The sequence below is a fragment of the Brugia malayi genome (assembly GCF_000002995.4).
Source record: "Brugia malayi strain FR3 genome assembly, contig: Bm_v4_Chr1_scaffold_001, whole genome shotgun sequence".
Classification (NCBI taxonomy): domain Eukaryota; kingdom Metazoa; phylum Nematoda; class Chromadorea; order Rhabditida; family Onchocercidae; genus Brugia; species Brugia malayi.
In genome coordinates this window covers 8580878-8601452 of record NW_025062475.1, presented here as the reverse complement: position 1 = coordinate 8601452, position 20575 = coordinate 8580878, and the positions used below count along the sequence as shown (strand labels likewise).

The window sequence follows — 20575 nt, the reverse complement described above, 5'->3', positions numbered from 1 at the left end:
TCAATTAACACCGTTTTATTCAACCATCATTTGATTTCTGACATTTTTAATCCTTCATAATGCTCTAGTATCTTCTTTTCTTGATCTCGAGTATGCCTTAGCACTACTATCTCCTACTATGGTAAGGAGATTGTTTAGGCCTATTTCAGAGGTAATAGATTTGCTATAGATCTTGAATTATGAAAAAAAAAAAAAGATTATATTGTGCTGAACAAATTTTCATCGTTCGTTTAGTAGTATAGGAACTTCATGAAAACCTCTCCGGAATATATAACAAATTCTTGAAGCCTCAAAAACAAACTTTACATCTCTACGATTTAGAAATAATTGCGTTTTCATACTTGCCGGATAATAATGATACTGCTTCAGATATTAAAGTAGTTCTTAAGATGTTTCTTAAAGTTTGCCATTGATTGTATCTAGATGAAAATTCATAAGAGATGTCACAGTATAGCTTAAATATAGATAATGACATAAAACTAAGTTTCAGTTCAAATTATTTTGCAAGTATATTTACGCATTTCCGGTCAAAAAGTATTAGTTCAGTTCGAATATCAAATAAAATGGAGGAGCAATTCTTTCATTCTTCTTGAACAATTACAATAGCTTATTTATGCATGGAGCAGGTGGAATTTCATCATGAACTGTGGCGCAATGATACAGAGGATGAAAGAGGGGTATGCCATGGTTATTATACTTATTACTGAATTGACCTAATCAGTCTGCTGCTTAGCAATTAACTATGCTAGTAATTAAATTCTCAACATTTGTGAAAACATCTAAGCAGTGTATATCTACCGTATGACAACTGTTCAATGTTACTTACACTATATTATGTACTCAACTAATCTATTTATCAGTAGTGTTCTTTACAGCAACTGGGACTGGAATATCGAGCCAAGATGGAAATAACGGATGTGCTACCACCACCTAATCACGAGAATCGTCAGGTTCTGGTCATGGCAGGCACTTACATGCTACTGTTTCTTCTTGGTACCTCTGGTAATGTTGCAGTTCTCACTACCATTTATCATGTGGTTTGTTTAGAATTAAATTTCTAAAATATCTAATTGATTCTAAAAATATCTAAAATATCTAATTCTCGAAAGGGAACTAATTATAATTTCAAAATTATAAGCAAATTATATTGTCATTACACTAACGATATCTAATTGTTGCAAGGTATTAGTTAAATAGTAAGGTCAAAATTAATTTAACTTTGTTTTTGTTCCATTTTCTAAGATATTCCAGGCACGATCGAATCGAGGATCACTGGATAATACTCTCATCTATGTAATTGTTTTATCATGCGTTGATTTTGGTGTTTGCGTTTCATTGCCTTTTACCGTAATCGACCAAGTAAGTCTTATATACACTGTTTTGGGAACAAAAAGGAACAAATTTTCAACTGACAAATTTAATGAGAGAGGCTAGAAAATGAACGAAAATAAGAAATTGTGTAATTCACATCGCTTCTTTGCAGATTCTTGGATTTTGGATGTTTGGCACGGTAATATGCAAATTGCATGCAGTGCTGGAGAATTTCGGTAAAATCCTTTCATCACTAATTATCACGGTAATGTCCATTGATCGCTACGTTAGCGTTTGTCATTCACAACGCAAATGGCTTAGATCCAGGCGTTTAGCTATCACCATACTTACTGGTACTATCATACATTTTGTTTTAGTTATTTATTCAGTTTCTGAGAAATTTTTCAATGACAATGGTTTGCATAAAATAATTGCTATTAAGAACAGTCACTGCAGTAGCAGTCACTGCTGGACATCCTAAGGCTTGTTTCAGGCTTCGAGTGAAGGCTAAATGATTCAAGCTGCTTAGAAGTTATCTAAAATATTACGAGTGACCTCATGTTTGTGATGTTTATCTGTTCTCACTATCATTCAAAAAAAAAAAAAAATTCATAGGCAACTGTATTTTACTCTCTATATCCGTAAACTAACATATTATCTGTCATCGTACTTACAAGTTTAATATTTTTGTATCGTTGGTAGTGGTTCAAATTTTTACCATTAAATTTTAGGATTAGCATTTTATGCCATGATTACTCTATGTCCGTTTTTGTGGAGTTTCAGAGCCCGAGAATTGGTACTATTTGAGAAGGTAAATTTCCCAGTACTTAAAAAATTCGATATCAAATTAAATTTGTGTTTCTTTGACTTGTGTAGGAGAGACCATTGACTTTTTAATTCAAAACAAGTGAAAAGAATCAGTGGGTCAAGCGAGAGGTTTATTCATTTTATTAAAATATTGCAGGAAACTGCACCTTTGAAGTTGACGCGCATGACAATAGAGAAATGTACGATGGTCAATATTTCATCATTTATATTTACTCTTTTCACCATATATCTATTCATATTTTGTTATTGTTTCCCACTGTCATTAGTCACCTTTTTCTATGCCAAACTACTAAAGCGATTGCGGCAACATGCACGACGATTTAAGGTATGTTGGATTTCTGAACTTCAGTTGACGTTTGCGATGTGGATTATTTTCACAATTGCAGAATAAGAACAATTTATTTCACACATAATTTCAAAAATGCCTGCAAAAGCATGGTATATATTGGTTTAAAAAAATGACCCTTTTAAGTCCAATTGAAACCTAACACTAATGGATCCAACAAAATTGTTGGATTGAAAGATATGAAAACTTCACTATGCTCATATGTTACTTCAGCATTCTAAGTCATTCAGATTTATAAATTAAAAAAAAAATTTCTTAAATTCTATTTAAAAAAAAAAAAAAATTCTTAAATTAAAAAAAAACTTCTTAATTTCTCATCAGATAAGAGAGCTGCGGTTTATTTATTAACTTACTAATTTTCCTCTAATAACTTTAATGCTTTACGTTTCTACTTCTGATCAGAAATAACACAGTTTGAGATATCAAGCTTCATTTAACATTTAATAGAAATCAGTACTTTTTATATCAATAAAGGGATGTAGATATAATATATAAAACAAAAAAGTCAAAGTGCGATTTTTTAGAGAAAAACATCTTCAGTTATAAACTTTCACCAGTAGTATAGCAAAACAAATTATTAGATACTTATCATTATTTTTTAACTGGTTTAATTTTAATTAAGAATATTTCAAGTTTTTATTGCAAATATCAAACTTACTATAAAGCAAAAGTAGAAGTGCTAATGTTATCTCAAAAGCAACAGTCATGAGATTTAGTTTTAAAAATTATTCTGCTTTGCAGTCTTCACGTATTCCGCTGATGCGAATCTCTCTCTATACGTTAGCTGTCGCGTGTCTTTATTTTTTGTGCTGGACACCGTTTTGGTTGGCAACCGTTTATGCAGTGTATTTGGAATATGCCGGTGACAAGAATAGTGATGTGCCGCCGATTTTCGTCTACTTCATGTATTTCATCCATGCTCTTCCGTTTACTAATTCTGCTATAAATTGGATTTTATATGGTTTGTCTTAAATTTCATTTAATATTTTGAAAGATAAAAGAAACTCCAAACAATCTTACATTAAATATTTTGGTATACGTGAGCAATATCATTAATACGTGAAGACAAATTTCTAGATTCACTTCTCATAAGCAATAATATAAGCAAACAAATATTATTGCGTGAGTAATGAGTTCGTGTTTCCGAGATATTGTCATCGAATAAGAAAGCTATCTATAAATGACATAGCAATTCAGCAATGAAAATCGAAAAAACACACTTCCTGAATAGATAATTCGTCTTTCGAATTAGTTCAACTATTCCAGTGAGTATAAAATGAGTAATCATTGAGTATAAAAATGACTGATATATACATTATTTCAAACTATTTATTGTACTTCTTTATTTTGCGAAAAACAACGATCACCAGGATCAGGACTAAAAATTAAGATTTATATCTTTGTGAGTTGTTTTTTGATGTTAAGTCCTAGTTTTGGCTTCTTATATTGTGCTAAGCACAGCATCAATTTTGACATAAACTTCACATCAGAAATATTCCGATTTTATGTAGAAGATAGGGCCTTCTAGCCTACAGTTAGCTGATGCCGAAATCGTGGAAAAAGGACACAAAAGTTGCGACATTTAAAAAGGAAACGAGTTAGTTAGTTCCTGCTACGAAAACTTTTAGAATTCCTTGCTAAAGGCTTATGTCATTCCGAGACATTCATAGTGAGTTAAAAATTACTAATCCCGAAATGGTCTTCTTAGCTTCTAACAAATGAGAAATGAACACCACAAAGAAAACTGTTAAACGTAGCAGGAACTAACTAATTTAAATCAACACAGTAACTTTTGATTAGATAACTACTTCCTACTAATAAGTTTGACTTAGGTGCACTGAATGGACAGCTGCAAGTGCGCACAATGTCAAATAATTCAAACAGTTTAACAAACTTGGCAGAACCATTCGGAATGACATCAACAGTCCAGAAACATCAGGAAGGCGAAACAATTCAGAAGGGCAAAGATGTATCATTTTTTTCCTGCAAATGATTTCTTGTTTCATGCAAAACTCCATGTGATTATTATCTTCTAAATATTTCTACAGTTATTAACCTTCTTGGAGCTATCAAAAGTGTATGGGGCCATACTTTCGAATTACTCAGCTTCTAATATTTCTCGGTAGAATTGCCACATGTAACAGTGAAGTAAGAAAATCTTACAGTAATTTTCTAAAAGTATTTCTAAAATTTCGATTGGAAAAGAGAATAAGTTCATACCCAAAGCAGAGAACAAATATCCTAAAAAGAGAGAAGGAAGCGGTTCTAACTTCTCTTATGAGCGAACAAGTCCATTAATTCATCTAAGAAACTTTAAATGAAAGTGCTAGAAATGAAAATTAGTATCTGGAGGTTAACTAATATCTCTTCTTTATTCTCAACTACTAGCTAAATTTGATAAAGTTGATATTGAATTAAGATATATTATACAACATCAATCTTAAATATATTAAACTGAATTAACGCACCCAAAGAATGGGCCAAGCAGCGGAAATAAAAATGTTGTGAAAAGAGGACGTGTTTCCGAAAATAATTTAGTTCACTCCAAAAAGCTAAATTTTGGTGAAAAACCAAGCTTATAGAAGGTCATGCGTCTAACAACTCTCATGAAAACAGCAGAAAGTTCCATGAACCTACAATGAAGAAGAATGACGATGGATGACTCATTATTTTTGATTAAGGCTTATCTTTAATACTTCTTAATTTAATACTTATTTAAATTTGAATGAGGCTGAAAATATATGTGAATGGTGAAGTATCCTAAAATCCATCATCCCATCCATCTCACCATCCTTCACGCCATTTCAAGACTAATTTTTTGCGAACAATCAGTACATGCTCATTACTTCTGGATCGTTTTACATCATTAACGCCAATCTGTTTGATGATTCAACCGTACTGTTCCTCTCAGCTTTTGGACATCTTGAAAAATTTCATTGTCAGGATCAGTAGAAGTTTTGATAATTCATTTCCGATGTTCCGTGGACAAATAAATCCTAGAGTCTTCTACTCGATGCTCAAAGTTGGGTAGTTAAACTTAGCGGCATTTCAAGTAATACACATTACTCACCATTGTCTTCCAAAACAATACAACACAAACGTTCATTCGGTTTATTATAAAAAGCCCAGTATATCCCACTGCAGAAGCTACACTTATCCAAATCAATACATCTAGATCTAACGCCATACATATGCGAACTGCGTTAAATTGTACTTTTGGCAACGTGGCGGATTTGTTTTTGATTTGTGGTGATAGGGGAAGCATTTTTGCCAGTGTGTAAGGATTTGGTGGTTGTCGAGAGTGAAGTAGGTAAGGGGTAGGGGGGATAAATACAAGAGGTGGGATATGTTGTGGATGTCATGAATATATTATTAAAGGTGCCGTGATGTTGATCAGATTCTTGTTGACTGCTTGTTATGTGATGGAATCAGCTGCTTATTTCATACACATTGATGCGAACGAGGAGCAATGTTTTTTCGATCGTGTGAGGGCTGGCACTAAGATGGGTGTGATATTTGAAGTTGCTGAAGGCGGATTTTTGGATATTGATGTGAAGGTTCCCTTTTTCAGTTTCGGTTGCTTGCAAAATTGGCTGGAGCAACTTCTCAATTGCTGCCTGTATTCTCTGAATAATACAACAAATGCAGAATTTTTGTTTATAATTATTAGTCATTTGTATCATATAGTATTGGCACAATTGCTGTAGAATCGGCAACCAGTGTAGAATTTCCAGTGCCAAAATGCAGTGTGTGTTTAATGAATTTTAAGAGTGCTTCTCTTTTTAGATTATTGGCCCTGACAACAAAGAAATCTACAGGGGAGAACGTGAAAGTTCTGGTAAGTATACCTTTGCTGCACATATGGATGGGCCCTATACGTATTGTTTTGGAAATCAGATGTCAACTATGACTCCAAAAGTGGTCATGTTTTCAATGGAAATTGCACAACCTGGACAACCGATACCATCTGAAGCAGGAAAGGGGAGTGGTAATGATTCTTCAGGTAGAATATTGCTTTCGGTTCCCTTAATATTATTCCCTTCCATGTCAGGTGTTTATATTATATCTGTTATCTGATATCCAATTTAACAATGCTATCTTTTTCTTAAGGATTATACAGAGACTGACTTTTTAGCGGACAGTCTTAAACTAGAAGAAATGGTACGGGAACTATCATCGGCATTGACATCTGTCAAGCATGAGCAGGAATATATGGAGGTACGGGAACGTGTACATAGGTCAAGTAAGTTTTTTCTTGAATTTTCACTGGACTTCAGTTTATTTAATTTTTGAAGCATCATATTTTATCACTGCAGGAAATCTGAACTAACCAACGCATAAAATTGGACTGGTGATTCGACCGATTTTTGAGACAAATATAATGTTGGGAAAATGATTTTAGGTTTTCTAGATTCGATTTTTTTTGAAGTAAATAAAGTGAGAAGAGATTAAAGTTTTATATAAGTTTGGAGCAACCAGCGCGTATATTTTAGCTTAAATTTGGTCGAGATGTCTGCTTTATCCCTTCCCATTTGTAGATACCGACATTACTTTGTTGATTATTGCATGTTCTCGTCTTCAAATGAAATACTTCCATAAGTGTTTAGTAATCAGTTGTGTTTCATTACCGCTACTTTTCTGTAGCATTTCTGTTCTACAGAAAAGTGTTTCTTGACTTGCTTCAATAAGATTTGTTTTTCAGTAAATGAAAACACAAATTCAAGAGTGGTTTTATGGGCTGTTTTCGAAGCTGTGGTTCTTGCTTCGATGACCGTTGGACAGATATTTTACCTAAAAAGATTTTTTGAAGTTCGCCGAGTTGTATGAAAGTGAACAGCTTATTATTACAAATTATCCAAGAATATTATTTTATTCTCAAGCAATTCATGTGAAAGCAGTCCCTCATCTATGCTTTATTGGATCCTCATTACCGATAAATGCTCTTTGTAGACATCGTACAACTTGTGGTGGGATGGTTTCTTTTCCTTACTCTGAATTTGAAAGTTGTCTAAAAGCAAATATAATTGAAAAGGAAGCTTCTACAAATATTTTTGCGCGAAAGTGCTTACCCGCAAATGAATTGTAATCATTGAAGAAATATTAAATCTGATGAACATTTAACTGAGGTCACTATTTGGTAGTATTTTGTTAACACTGGTCATTCGATTTTTAATATTTTTCTCATCACTTTGTTTTATTGCATAATAATTACATTAATTTTGTAATTAGATTTAGCTAGGCACCGTTTCAAACAATATTTCGGGACAGAAACAATTTATGATTCACCATTGTTTTTGTTGTATTTCTGGTCATTAAATTGCTCTGTTATGAATGATAATGGAAAATGGGGAAAAGGCAAAATGTGCTGAATAGGTATTTTTCGCTACAAAAATTTCGGTTTTTCGTAAATATAATATAAGGGTTGAGAACATGAAATTGGTGTGCTGATAATGTTAGTAGTTTCGCTTCAATATATCGACTTTTGTCTTAACAGATTTACCATTCTAAACTCTGAAGACGTTGAATATTTGTAATGGAAGAATAGGATTTCCTTATTTTACTTTTTGTTTAACACCTTTAGCTTGTTGTAAATTTCAGCGAATGATGGTCTTTCGCTAGGTTCCGTTTTCCAGCATCGGTAAACAAGCTTTGATATAGCCAATGGCGCTGTCTAGAAATAAGTAGAAGTACAACATAAAGTTTGTGATTAGACCAGAAAACTTTGTGGTATTAATGAGTTAGAATGGTTTTATTAATGAGATTCTTATTGAAAAATGGTTCGCAAAACAAGTTAAAAGTCTTTCTGTTTAAACAGTCTAAGTTCTGCTTGAAAAGTTTTTTTTTTCACCCCGTAAAGTAGACATTTGTATAATAAATATGATTGACTTTGATCGAACTCACTTTCGGCATTTCCATTCGATAGTTCTGAACAACAATTTTGGCTCGTGTCTGAATGTTTGATAAGCCTGGATATGGTTCCTTGCCGTCCGCGTACACTTCCCAAACCTAATAATATATGATTTTTACGAGAAAATTGGATGAATTTGACAGAAGTACACCCGTAATGAAATTTGAATCCACACTGTTATAGATTTGAAAATGAGCTTACCAACACACCAAAGGACCAGACATCAGTTTTGGACGAGAATATACGTTGTTGCATGGTCTCTGGGGCAAGCCATTTCATTGGAACCTGACATTTGCTTGACAAATATGTCTTATTTTAAGCTATATTAAATTAATGCCTTCTGGTATCTATAAATCTCGAAGTCTTGATTAGTGTAAAGATACTTTTTCTAACGTTTCGTCATGGATAATTCTTCGTTCATCAGACATACCAAAGTCACTTATTTTTACTTCCAGTTGTTCTGATAACAAGCAATTTCTTGCCGCTATATCTCTGAAATTTACTATATTTTGACAAAATATTTGCGAAAGCGTTGTTTAACGCATGTCGTCATATATGCAATACGCACACAGAAGTATATTGCGAGAGAAAAACGCGTTATTAGTTATCAAGCTAATTGAATCACGAACAGGAAATCAAGTCAGATGATTAGTATGAGAATATTTAGTGATAGGAAGTTAGAAATCAACGGCTAACCTGTGGATGCAGTGTTTTGATTCTAAATATGCAAGGCCGGCACTAGCTTCTGTAACAAAACGTAGTTTTAGATCTGAGTTGACAGGTACATTTTTCCTAAGGTAACTGAGCATTGAACCTTCTGAAATATATACATTTTCAATTGAAGCGCACCCGGATTGGGTAAGCAGTAGGTTTTATGAAATTTGAGAAATATCAATATTTACCGGGACATAGCTCCATGACAATCATTAATGGATTTTCATATACCACAATACCCATAATTTTTACTACATTGGGATGCGAGAATTTACGCATTATTCGAGCTTCCTTCATAAATTTAAGTCGTGCCTGCCGAGAGGCCTCTTCTCGCATCGTTTTTACTGCCACATCAGTTATTTTGTTCATTTGTACATATTGCGCTAGATATACCTATAGTAATTCATAACATCTTAAGCTAAATTAGACTAAGTTACTTCGCTGGAACATTCGCAGATTGCTATCAATGAAAGGGAAGTATTGTTTGAAATTTAAAATAGGCGAGCAGTATCAATCACGAAGGAACGTGTATAAATGAGATTACGAACGTCGTTTGCCAAGAAAGCTTCATAGATTACACTTACTTACTTCCTTGATGTTGCTAACAGTTAAGCATAAATGCTTTCTCTGTCATTTGTCATTACGCTAGTAGTTATGCAATAGGATGAGAACTCTATATCATTTGTGATAATAAAAAAAGCATTTATGATGGCGTCAATAAATATTAAGTATAAAAATCAAGTGGTATTATGCATTTTTAAAGCAATGTTGAATCTAGAAGACTTTCAAATTTCAAGCAAAATGAACGACCTCGCCAAAGGCTCCTTCACCTAACTTCCTTTGCAGTTGAATCTCGTCATGTTCCAAAAGCCATGGTTGTCGGCCAACTCCATTAACAAGCTTTGCATGACTACCCGCAGATATTGGAGTTCCTGTTGTTTTGTGCCAGTTAATTAAATCGTGCATTGTTTTCTCCTAAATTATTAGTTGTTTGTACATTCTAGTAGTTAATCCATTAAAAGCATGAAATCTTCCAGGAGCAACAGGCAAATTGAAAGAAAAGAAACTTTATGGGTCTCGAAGTAATAGTAGCCCGTCTCGTCCTGATTGACCACAAAATGCAATATTTGTTTGTTCCATTTTACTGATAAAGCGAGGATGATTTGACCGGAAATTTTAACAAACATTTTTGCCCTGATTTTTTTTTAGGTCGTCATCCATTATGTGAATTCAATATAACTACATACTTTGAAATAAAGTCCAACTCGAACTTACATATGTTATGTGAATTTAACATCCTGAAGGCAATAAAAGTAGCAGGAACAAAAGAAATTGTTTTGCGCCGACTGAAAAATTATTTTCCAATTATAAATTTTCGATAAATGATTACCATCTTTGTCTGTTTTGCGAATGACAAAATCGCCCTCCTCTTTAAGTAATGGATCGATGTCAGCGTGTGGGAGAAATCCATGATAGAAGGTTCGCTGAAGTTCGTTATTCAGTTCTATTGAGTCATCCATCTTTTGCTTCCTTCTAAAGCGGTAGTGATAAGAAACAACTGTATAGCAATGTCTGACCAATATACAATAAACTATGAAATGATTTTACATATTTACAATAACAGCAGAAAGTTCGCCGTTACTGGCAGTTCTGTGGTCGACGAGAAAGGAAGGCAAGAACGCGAACAGTATTTATTATCACGCATTTCCATTAATATCTCCTCACTTACGTGAACTTTACATATCTAATATTTAACACTACGAACTATTTATTATGCGTATCCGACCTGCACATTTCATTTATTCGTTTACAGAACACGTCGACATGACTGTGTGTTCAATTTGTTTGCAGTGTAAGCAACCGAATGAGATGCAAAAGCTACCTTGTTCACATATGTTCTGCAGAGGCTGCATATCGAAATGTTCAGCGTCACAGCTTTGTCCCCTTCCTTGCTGCACTTACATACGTCATGTGAACGTCATCATCGATGAAGCAGATGAGGTAATAACCTATGAATGTATCAAATAGTAATCAATGAATACCTTCAAATCATAAATGCGAAAGGTGACAAGACGCAAAATAGGCAATTCAATCTATACGGTGCAGAAAATAGGCATTATTGCTCTATTATCTCATAAGCTCTTGAACTAGATATATGACTTGGATCCAGATCCTACTTGGCTAAATGTATCAGTAATCAGTAAACAAAACCAATATCAGTAATATTGGTTTTGTTGACGAAATATATTACCATAAATTCTAAAAAATTCACCTTATTTATCTGCATTAGCCTGAGAATGAACTTACTTACCATTTCTTACCATTTCAATCTAATAATACAGATTTTAATAGAATCATGATCACCTAACAAAATTCCTGGCACGATAGCATAATGCAGAAAGGAAGTGATGTTTTTTCAGGGTGATGAGGAGATACAAAAGATATCATTTGGGCAAAAATTACCATCGATGCTACAGCTCGAAGAGCGACAACGGTGTGATGGCAGAAAAGGTTCTCTTTTCCGAATTTTATCTAGCAAAATTATTGGTGGAACTCATCAAACAGTTCATCCATATCAACAAGAACTGCTTAGTTTACTTGACACTATGACCTTAAATGAGTCAAGCTACACTAGATAACCTCTGAATTAATCTGATACATATTTCTGACCTCTAACTGAACACTTTGTGAAGGTGCATTTGCATGCGCGAATTCGGCACGCATGACGTTGATGGATTGTCGTCACCGTCTCTGCTTCGATTGTCTAACATCGCGCATTAATGTCGCCGTTGCAGCTCGTTGGTTTTTTGTTTTCAGTTTTAAATTGCACCACAGTGATTAATTCTAAAGCTTGATGCCTTGTTGCATAGTTGCAGAAGAGCTACCATGCTGTCCCATATTTCGATGTGCGAATCGACTCACTAAAAACGAAATTGCAAAAATATCTGAGCGCGCGCCACATATGCGTCAGGTTTGTGCCAGGTTGATTGAAGCAAGTCCTGATGACTCTCCTGAGGAACCACCGGTGATTTTCTTTTTCTTTCCTCATTACTTTAAAGAACTTAGTCGTTTTCATTATCACTATAGGCAACGTAATTCAGTACTTGAAACTTGAATTCAACTTTACTATTCATTCAGTTCATCTAAAACTTCATAAAACAGATGAGTAATTAATTTAAATACTAGAAAAGACCTAAATGTTTTAATTTAATTTAAATTATTTAGTCTTTAGGGCAAAGATGAATGTGTGTTTTTCTGTTCCGTCTATCAGTCGGAAAATAGTACAAAGCCGATAATATTTCCTTTGGCATGTACAGTTTTCGATATGGTCAGTGCCATGGTACAGGTTCAAAGATTGACAAAAAATCGTAGTGCGAATAACATTGGTGTTTACATTCGAACGATAGTTGCAGGCTTGCGCTTTCATTGTTAATCTAGATATTTTTAAATATAAAAAAACTTGGGTTGTATTTAAATTTGCAAGTTTGAATTCAAACTGACATATAATGATGGTTCGTTCAATGTATTATAATAATATTGCAACTAGAGGTTCAATTAATTACTGTTGTGTCTGATAATTTCGATGTTCTCCCATTTAAGTCTCAAGTGACCTCTTCCAGGTAAACCAAAGTACGATCCAGTAGATGTAAAAGCAATGACGAAGAAGAAAATCGGTGAAACGGATTTTCACGACCGCACGCATTTTGTGCTGGATGTTGATAATGAGCTCAAAATAATGAATATTTCAAATAATAATTGAAAATAAAATTTACCAAAATTTGCTTGAACTCATATGCATCGTTTTTTTTTTTTTTTTTTCATGGCAGTAAACATAAATGAAATAACCAAAAAACAAAATAGAACCTGTCATGAAATTACAAAATAAATAAAAATATTCGTCTCACAAAGAAGGCATTAATGTTAAATCTCAAATACATAGGGAATACTTCTTATCATTCAAAAACTAAACATTGATCCTAGTTCTTTAGGCTTTTTCACTTGGTCATTTGTCACTCTTTTTTCTTAGCACATAACTGAAAGTAGTGTGAACAAGAACTTTTCGAATGAAATATTTAGAAGCTTATTTAGCTTTTTGTAATCTATGTATTTAAAGGTAGATAAGTTTTATGGCAGTTTAGTCTGGTATTTTGATGAAGAATTGATTTAAATTAAATCTGATCTGGAATTCAAATTCGTTTTGTAAATACGAACCAAAAAAGGTCATTCGGTTGTAATTACCAATAGACAAGTGGCCATGAACCGCTGTTGCGTAATTACGAATTGGCGTGAAAATCCTCCGATAATTAAAATCTGCATAATAAACTTATCAGTGCCAGCTTGCATGCCAACTATTAAACATTTATCGATTTGATTTACTTTATTTAAAGGTAAATTTTCCGAATTGGGTAACGCCATCTAAAAGAAAAGCTGTATTTGTATGATCAAATATTAAACAATTGACAAATCTTGTTGATGAAAGAAGTTTAGTTTTTTCATTCACTTATAAGAAGTAAAAATTATTTTGGTTTTAAGCGGAGATTAAACTTCATGTTACTCTGATCAATAAACCAATTAAGCATCTGAAAAAATAAATTTCAATCACTTTCTAATCATTTTCAATGTACTATGTAAGGTACCATTTAAAATATTAATCTACCCTTGAACCAATCATCTGTCATGAAAGATATGTTTGCTCCTTGAATTGTAAATAAAAACAACCGCATGCCTCGTGAATCAATATTTTTCCAGCTGATCAATTTAAAAAATGTAAAAAGGCTAATAATGAAATTAGGATAGCCTGACCAGTTCTTTTATAACATTATTATCACCGCTGCTATTGTACCAATATTTAGCTCTTCTTACTTTCTAATTTTTTTTTTTTTTTTTCACTTCTCTAGTTTTTTTCAGAGATGAACTAACGTCCAACAACAATTAGGAAAAAATTTTTGCTACAAAAAATAACATAATAGTAGCTCCTGTTCAGTGAGTTGACCTTTACAAAAAGTACATTGACTCTAGGTCTCTTCTTCGTCATCAGACATTCATTTTTCTTATATGGTTTTTTCTTTCAAATGATTTTTTTATATGATTTTTATTTAAAAAATTAAATAGTGTCTAAAAACTGTAAACCACTCATTTTATATTAATGATCTATCCTCGTATATTTGACGCTTAAACAAAATATATATTCTGTACATCAATGTTTTGCTTTTACAGTTCATGGAGACTAGTGTACCCTGATGTGACGCTTTGGATTCATGTCGCGATGGTAATTGTGATAGGCTTTTTTCTTAAAATGTTCATTTCAGATCCAATCGACTATTTTGTCTAGATTTTCTTTTTTTTTTTAAGCTCCATTTTTTGAATATTCTGGGGCCTGCTTACGGGAAAATATAAAGCAGTTTTTGTCTTCGCAAATTTCTTAGCAAGTAATTGGAAATTTGATGATATCGTCACAAAAGAATCATTCTTTTAAAGTAGCAAACAAATTTAAAACCTTATGCTCTTTAACTTGGACTCAAATAGATAATTATACGTAGAATCCAAAGTTGAAATGCAGGATTTTAAAAGTCCATGACTTGCTTATTTCAAGGATGACAGAATACTGAAACAACTAATATAGTTTATTTCTACGACATTTTTTAAAAATCTTACAAAAATATGCTTTATTTATCCATAACATTATCTTGTTTCAGTATTTTTTTTTCATTACTTTTGAATGCACCGAAGAAGGCCCTTTTGTACTAGGATGAACATTTGAGTCACTTTCAGTGAGGAATTTTAAAATTCTATGGACAATCAGTTTAATGTTTTGAATTTCCTTTGTCTGACAGCATATTTTAAACGACATGTTTCTTCCATTTCCCCTACCTGTCCATAGTCATGTGGTTGTTTGTGGATAATTTGACCCTGACAAAATAACAATGACGATAGAAATTGCCGCCATTTCACTCTCTGTCCCATACTTTCACTCCTTCGTGTACTAATAATTGATTTTTGAAGGAACTGCAAGATTTACAGTAATTGAGGAATTGGAGGAAGTTGGAAGAGGACTGAGAAAAGATCAATCAAGGTAAAAGGGTAATGTTACCGTTGCTATTTCCGGTACAATGCACTGGATTTCTCATCACCATTTTAAAGATTTTCATAAATTTCAAAGTCTAAAAGTGTCTTTTTCCACTCAATTAAACTCTCAACATTTAAATCTTACTTTTTTCACGTACAAAGTTCAAGAATGACCTTCAGTTTGCGTCTCGAGGATAAACATCGGTAGAAATGAAACACAATTATAAATTAGTGAAATCAATCATTTAAAGAATATTACACATATAATTAGAATAGAGGAGCATAGTGTTTAGGGCAGCAAATTCCTCAACATAATTGTTGATTTCAATTCAAATCTCTTTTTCATAACGACCCATACTATTCTACCCATATTGCATAAACACGAAGTGCCAATTGGTTCTGAGTAAGTTTTAAGCTAATTTGAGTCTTATGGTAAGCACAAAGACCATCATTATTTGATTGAATTTATTTCAAGTTAACCACGTCACGACAATAAACTACAAAAAAATCCAAAAAAAAAAAAAAACAATCGCATTCCAATTTCATTAATTTTCTCAACTTACTCATTTCGCTCTAAACGGTATAATTAACCATAACAAATACTTCCGTACACTTTCAAGATCAGTTTAAATAAATCCAAGCTAATATATAGCTTATTGCAACAAAAACCGTGAACATACGTTTTCACATACATACGACGGTTGCATAAATCAACGAATGCACAATGCGACAATTCTGGTAATTAATTCTTTTCAAAGTGCGCATGCGATAAGAAAAAAATTCTTTTCATTCATTTGAAGGCTATAATGTCCGCAATGGCATCACAAAATTCTTGTATTACCAGCGATAATTGATGAGGCGCTTATCTTATTTCCTTAACTATCATTCAAGTTTGTTTCACAATTCTCGAAGAAGGAAGATAGCTCAAGTGATAAGACAGCTCAAGAATGTTAGTGATAGTAGTAATCAACATAACAATGACCAGGATATGATTATAGCACTGCTTAGTAGTCAACATAACAAGAAGATGCCAGTTAACATTTGTAATTTGCAATTTTTTTACTATCGAAACTTTTTTCAGATAATGAAAAAGCTTTCACTGTATTCCTATTTGGTTTGGGATTGTAAAGATGTTACTGCTCTTTAGAGATAATCCATGTCTTTCAACTTTCTTTTCTTCATCTATAGATGTGAAACCTTTAAAGAGGTAGATGATATTTCAAAAAGCTTTATCATAAACTGAAATAATTTTGTTATATTAAATTCTACTTGAAATTTGAATTAATATACGGTTTTAGCACAATCATTTTGCGTGAATTATGTTTTTCAATATTGTTCTCGAGAATTCTTCTTGCCAGTTTGAAGAAAATTCAAGGTCATACAGAAATTAAATTAAACAACCTTTCATTTCAACCTCACTCCCAGTTGGTTCTGGCCAGAAACAGATATAAATTTCATTGGCAATGTCTTTTTTTAGCATGATAAATATTGAAATTTTCAATTTATTCAGCGCCTACGCTACATTTCAAATTCTAGAAGATTGAAGGAAGTTGCAAGAATGCTTGAAGACAAATATATTTGCCAATGGCAAGTTTATCGCTGGCCAAATTACCTTAGCATAATCAACAATATCGGAAGAAAAAAGAACATTTTTGTTACATCTTTATTTTAGAAAGTTCATAATTGCTGGAATCACCATCTATTCATACTTTCTTCATCAATTCTATCAATCTGATCACTATTGTTTATCTTTTTCCGCCGATAAACAATGCATAAAATCATGTATGGAAGTTGGAGTAAGTTTTTTCAGCGTTTTTTCCTTATCTGTGTTTATTCATTAGAGAGTCATTTGTCCGTTTGAAGAATTTGGCATGTTAAAAAAAACAAAGCAAAACGAAAAGATCTTATCCACAAGGACTAATTTCCTTTACTTTCTTCTGGCTCATCCTATCACGAAGGTTTCTCCCTTTAAAATGCATTGCACATGGGCACCATTTGTAATTTTTATTTCAATTTATGTGTTAAAGTTAAAAAGAGATAGAAAAAAATTAGGTGAAGGTGAACAATGACATTCTTTACTGAAAAACTGTTACCATCCTCGAACATTTCATTCCTACAACACTTTTTCTTTCCTTTTTTAATTGTACCGAAATTCTTTTCTCTGAGTTATTTCACTATTTTTCTTTCTCAAAACTTTTGCTCATCACCTTGAGAAGGTGTAGGAATATTAAGGCTACCGACATCAGTCCCACTATCCTTTTTCATATTTAATTGATTTCTTTTTAACCGGAAGCTCTAAGAATAGCCACTCGTGTTTGTGACGGTGATGACCCGGAAAGTTCAAGAAATGTGTATGGCGTTTGCCATCTGATTCCAAAGAAATGCGGATATGATAACATATATCATGCTTCTTAAATTCCTTTTAATCGACTTCTGAGCCATATTTTGCTGTTCAGAATACTTCAATAAAGAATGGTTATCTATCCTTTGCTCATTTTCGATCTAAATTACTCATTATTTCTCCAAACTTCAAATAGAATGAAAATCGTTCGAATATATTAGTGGTTGTTTATTCCAGCTTGTTAAACTATATGTTGTAATTAGTTGACATGTATATACTATCACAATTGCATCTTTCCTTGTTCTTGCGATATTTACCAATTAGGTCTTGCTTATTTCATATATTCGTCGTAATTTATAGAGGAATAAATGATCTTAGAGTGAAAAAAGATAAAGATTTAGCTGAGTGAAGAATAAAATTAATGTTGCAAAGCCAACAGCCGATGTACTTACCTGACCCCAATTTCACTATCGGAGGAATTGTACTGTTTGCTGATCTCTTTAATTTATAATGATTACAGTGAAAACTTGCCGTTGATCTGTTCTCTTCTTTATCTCATGTTCTAATTACCATTTAATGTCCTCTTTATCATTTTTAATAAGCCTATTGTGCTGATCATGGATTGATCGTTCACTAGCACTTCGATTAGTTTACGCAGGTGATTTAGTTAAATAATTATAGTTCATGATTTCAAATGAACATTAAATTCAACTATTTTAGGAATTTAGCTCTGCACATTCTACAGAATTTTTTCATGAAATTTATTTTGGATTATAGCAAAAAAATATCCTAAGCTACAACAAATTTTAAAGATAGATTGCCATAATAAGTTTTTTCAGGTTCATTTATAAATAAGTGACTAATAAGATTTTGAGAGATTCAAATTCGTGAAATGCAAATAAATATGCTGATTCCTTATTTAGAATTTTTTAGCGGGATGAAAGATTGAAAAATATCGAGAATATTTTCAAGGAGATAATTCAGAAATTATAAAGATTGGAGAGATTTGGATTGAAGTATATTCGACTGTGCTCTGTATGAAAATATGAAATCGAAAATTTTCAAGTTGCAACTTCTTAATATCAAAATTTCCTTAGCTATATGCAGATGTAACTCTATTTATAAATATTTTGCTGGTCATAATCCCAGCTATGATTCTGATTACTGTTTGATAGAAAAGGCCATGTTTCCTAAAAAACTTAACCTAGTATATTTCACACTCATCGATATACTGGGAAGAACGCAGAATTTTATTGCGTCAAAAATGATAGGTAATGCAGTGAGTATAGGATCTCTTCCCCAATTCAAAACATAAGCATTATAAATCAAGCAGAAAAAATTTTTAACTACCTTTCATCCTATTTGATACTTTTGGAGAAATATACAATTATATCAATGGTTAACCATATTCTACAAATAAATGAACATAATTGAAATAAGGTGATGTAATTGACTTATATGGCAAATTAGGTGACTGTCAGATTTAGATCTAATTTTAAAGAAATGGTTAATATTTCATACAGAAATATGAATACTTATAATTCAGAAGACTTATGATAGCGATATTCTATTCTTATTGGTCCCTGTAAGTTTCTTTCTTATCTCACTAAAATAGATTGAAAAAATACCAAATGCAAACTAAAATTAGCTAAAAGAGTCCACAGGTATAATATAATGAGTAATTTATTGGTTGTGAAACTAATTCTTACGTTAGTTTATGTTTATGTTGAATTATAATCATTTTCTTGCTGTGATTTCTTAAACACTAATAGTTTTTAACCAAAAGTTAAAGTTGTATGCACGTTTTTGTTTTCCACTGACTTCAGTCATCAAAGAATAAGTCAGAATACAACAATGGATTTTTTGCCATCTAGAAAATGAAAACTTTTTCACAATGATATCACATATGAAAGAGAGTTGACACTCAATGTCAACTCTCTTTCATCAGTTCTATCACAACTTTTGTCGTCAACATCAAGTCCTTTTCGATCTTCATTGACTAAACTCCTCCTCTTTTTATCACTTGAAACCAGCAAGACAGAACAGAAGAAAGCGATGCCTTTCATCTATTCTCATTTTTCATCAAGATTCTCATCTATCATATTTATTCATGTATTCTTTTTTCCTTTAAAAATACGGAATTAATCAGCCCTACTATTTTCAATTTTCAAAATGAGTGCCCTCTTCTTCGAGCTCATCCCTATTTCATAAGGACTAAATTGCTCAAATTAAAGTTCAATGCCTTTTTTTAAATGCTTTTTTTAAACTGACTTATATTACAATTTATTTTGCTTTGAAACTATTTCTATTAAAATACTTAAACAGCTGCTGTTTTTTCATAGATCCTGTTAGATCTTGCAATTAATTCGGTAAGTAAACAATAATGAACAAACTCTCGTCCAAAAAGTCTTGATGCAAATAGCATAAGTCAAGGTAAGGTAATTCAAACCAAGGTTATTTAAATTAATTCAAATCGGCATAGAACTTGATTAATAACAGTTACTGCTATCCTATCATATTTTAAGAGCTTTTATGAATATCATTAACCGATTAAACTGGAAACAAAATGCGATTATGACATGAATAGTTGGTGTATTTACCGATCTGTCCAACTGTTTGAATTTGCGGTAACAGAAATGCTCACAGTCCTACTACAAAATTTCAGAAAATGTCTGCACTCTTTTGTCAAATTTCAAAACCTTTGCTTCTAAAAATTTGTTTGTTTAATTCTGCACTCTGCAGATCACTTAAACTTACAGAAAAAAAAATTCAAAAAAAATCTCATGGACTGCTTTTCTTATTAGTACATAATTAACATTTAAAGACTTCATTAAATCTTACGTGACAAAATCTGTTACCCCTAATTTCCCAAATTAATGCTATTCTTAATGTCACAAATACTTATTAGTATGCTTTTGCGCTAATTCCCTTAGTCTAATAATTTGACATAGGTCAGCTTACATCCACTCACAGTCCTTCACTTTTACTCTTTTAAACTTTCTCCTTCAATTATAATCAGTTGTACAATTAGATATCCATCAATGCATTTGAGGTAGAAGGC

General features: G+C 32.4%; 4 protein-coding genes across 6 annotated transcripts; 3 read left to right on the top strand and 1 right to left on the bottom strand.

Annotated features, from left to right (window-relative positions):
- Positions 1-617: 617 nt before the first annotated feature.
- Bma-npr-17 (Uncharacterized protein) lies at positions 618-4478 on the top strand (the record flags this gene model as incomplete). 2 transcript variants are annotated; one of them, XM_001900518.1, is made up of 8 exons in its annotated part: positions 618-677; positions 876-1037; positions 1252-1359; positions 1484-1664; positions 2043-2122; positions 2276-2464; positions 3227-3446; positions 4318-4478. In XM_001900518.1, 8 exons carry the CDS (start codon positions 618-620, stop codon positions 4476-4478), a joined length of 1161 nt encoding a protein of 386 aa, XP_001900553.1. The 2 variants fall into 2 exon arrangements, with proteins under 2 accessions (XP_001900553.1, XP_042933087.1); XM_043077153.1 differs by lacking the exon at positions 618-677 and having other exon boundaries at positions 903-1037.
- Positions 4479-5871: 1393 nt separating this feature from the next.
- On the top strand, positions 5872-7312 carry Bma-sel-9 (Uncharacterized protein; the record flags this gene model as incomplete). Its single annotated transcript, XM_001900517.2, has 4 exons — positions 5872-6042; positions 6272-6488; positions 6621-6728; positions 7188-7312. 4 exons carry the CDS (start codon positions 5872-5874, stop codon positions 7310-7312), a joined length of 621 nt encoding a protein of 206 aa, XP_001900552.1.
- A 730-nt stretch (positions 7313-8042) lies between these two features.
- Bm3515 (SH2 domain containing protein) lies at positions 8043-10294 on the bottom strand (the record flags this gene model as incomplete). Its single annotated transcript, XM_043077152.1, has 8 exons — positions 8043-8156; positions 8387-8491; positions 8595-8678; positions 8777-8885; positions 9090-9210; positions 9296-9500; positions 9918-10082; positions 10175-10294. The coding sequence occupies 8 exons, from the start codon at positions 10292-10294 to the stop codon at positions 8043-8045; spliced, it is 1023 nt and encodes a 340-aa protein (XP_042933086.1).
- A 586-nt stretch (positions 10295-10880) lies between these two features.
- Positions 10881-12867, top strand: Bm6919 (Uncharacterized protein; the record flags this gene model as incomplete). 2 transcript variants are annotated; one of them, XM_043077151.1, is made up of 6 exons in its annotated part: positions 10881-11108; positions 11528-11618; positions 11801-11905; positions 11984-12132; positions 12340-12535; positions 12728-12867. In XM_043077151.1, the coding sequence occupies 6 exons, from the start codon at positions 10881-10883 to the stop codon at positions 12865-12867; spliced, it is 909 nt and encodes a 302-aa protein (XP_042933085.1). The 2 variants fall into 2 exon arrangements, with proteins under 2 accessions (XP_042933085.1, XP_001900549.1); XM_001900514.2 differs by having other exon boundaries at positions 12340-12447; positions 12728-12751.
- Between the last annotated feature and the right edge of the window lie 7708 nt (positions 12868-20575).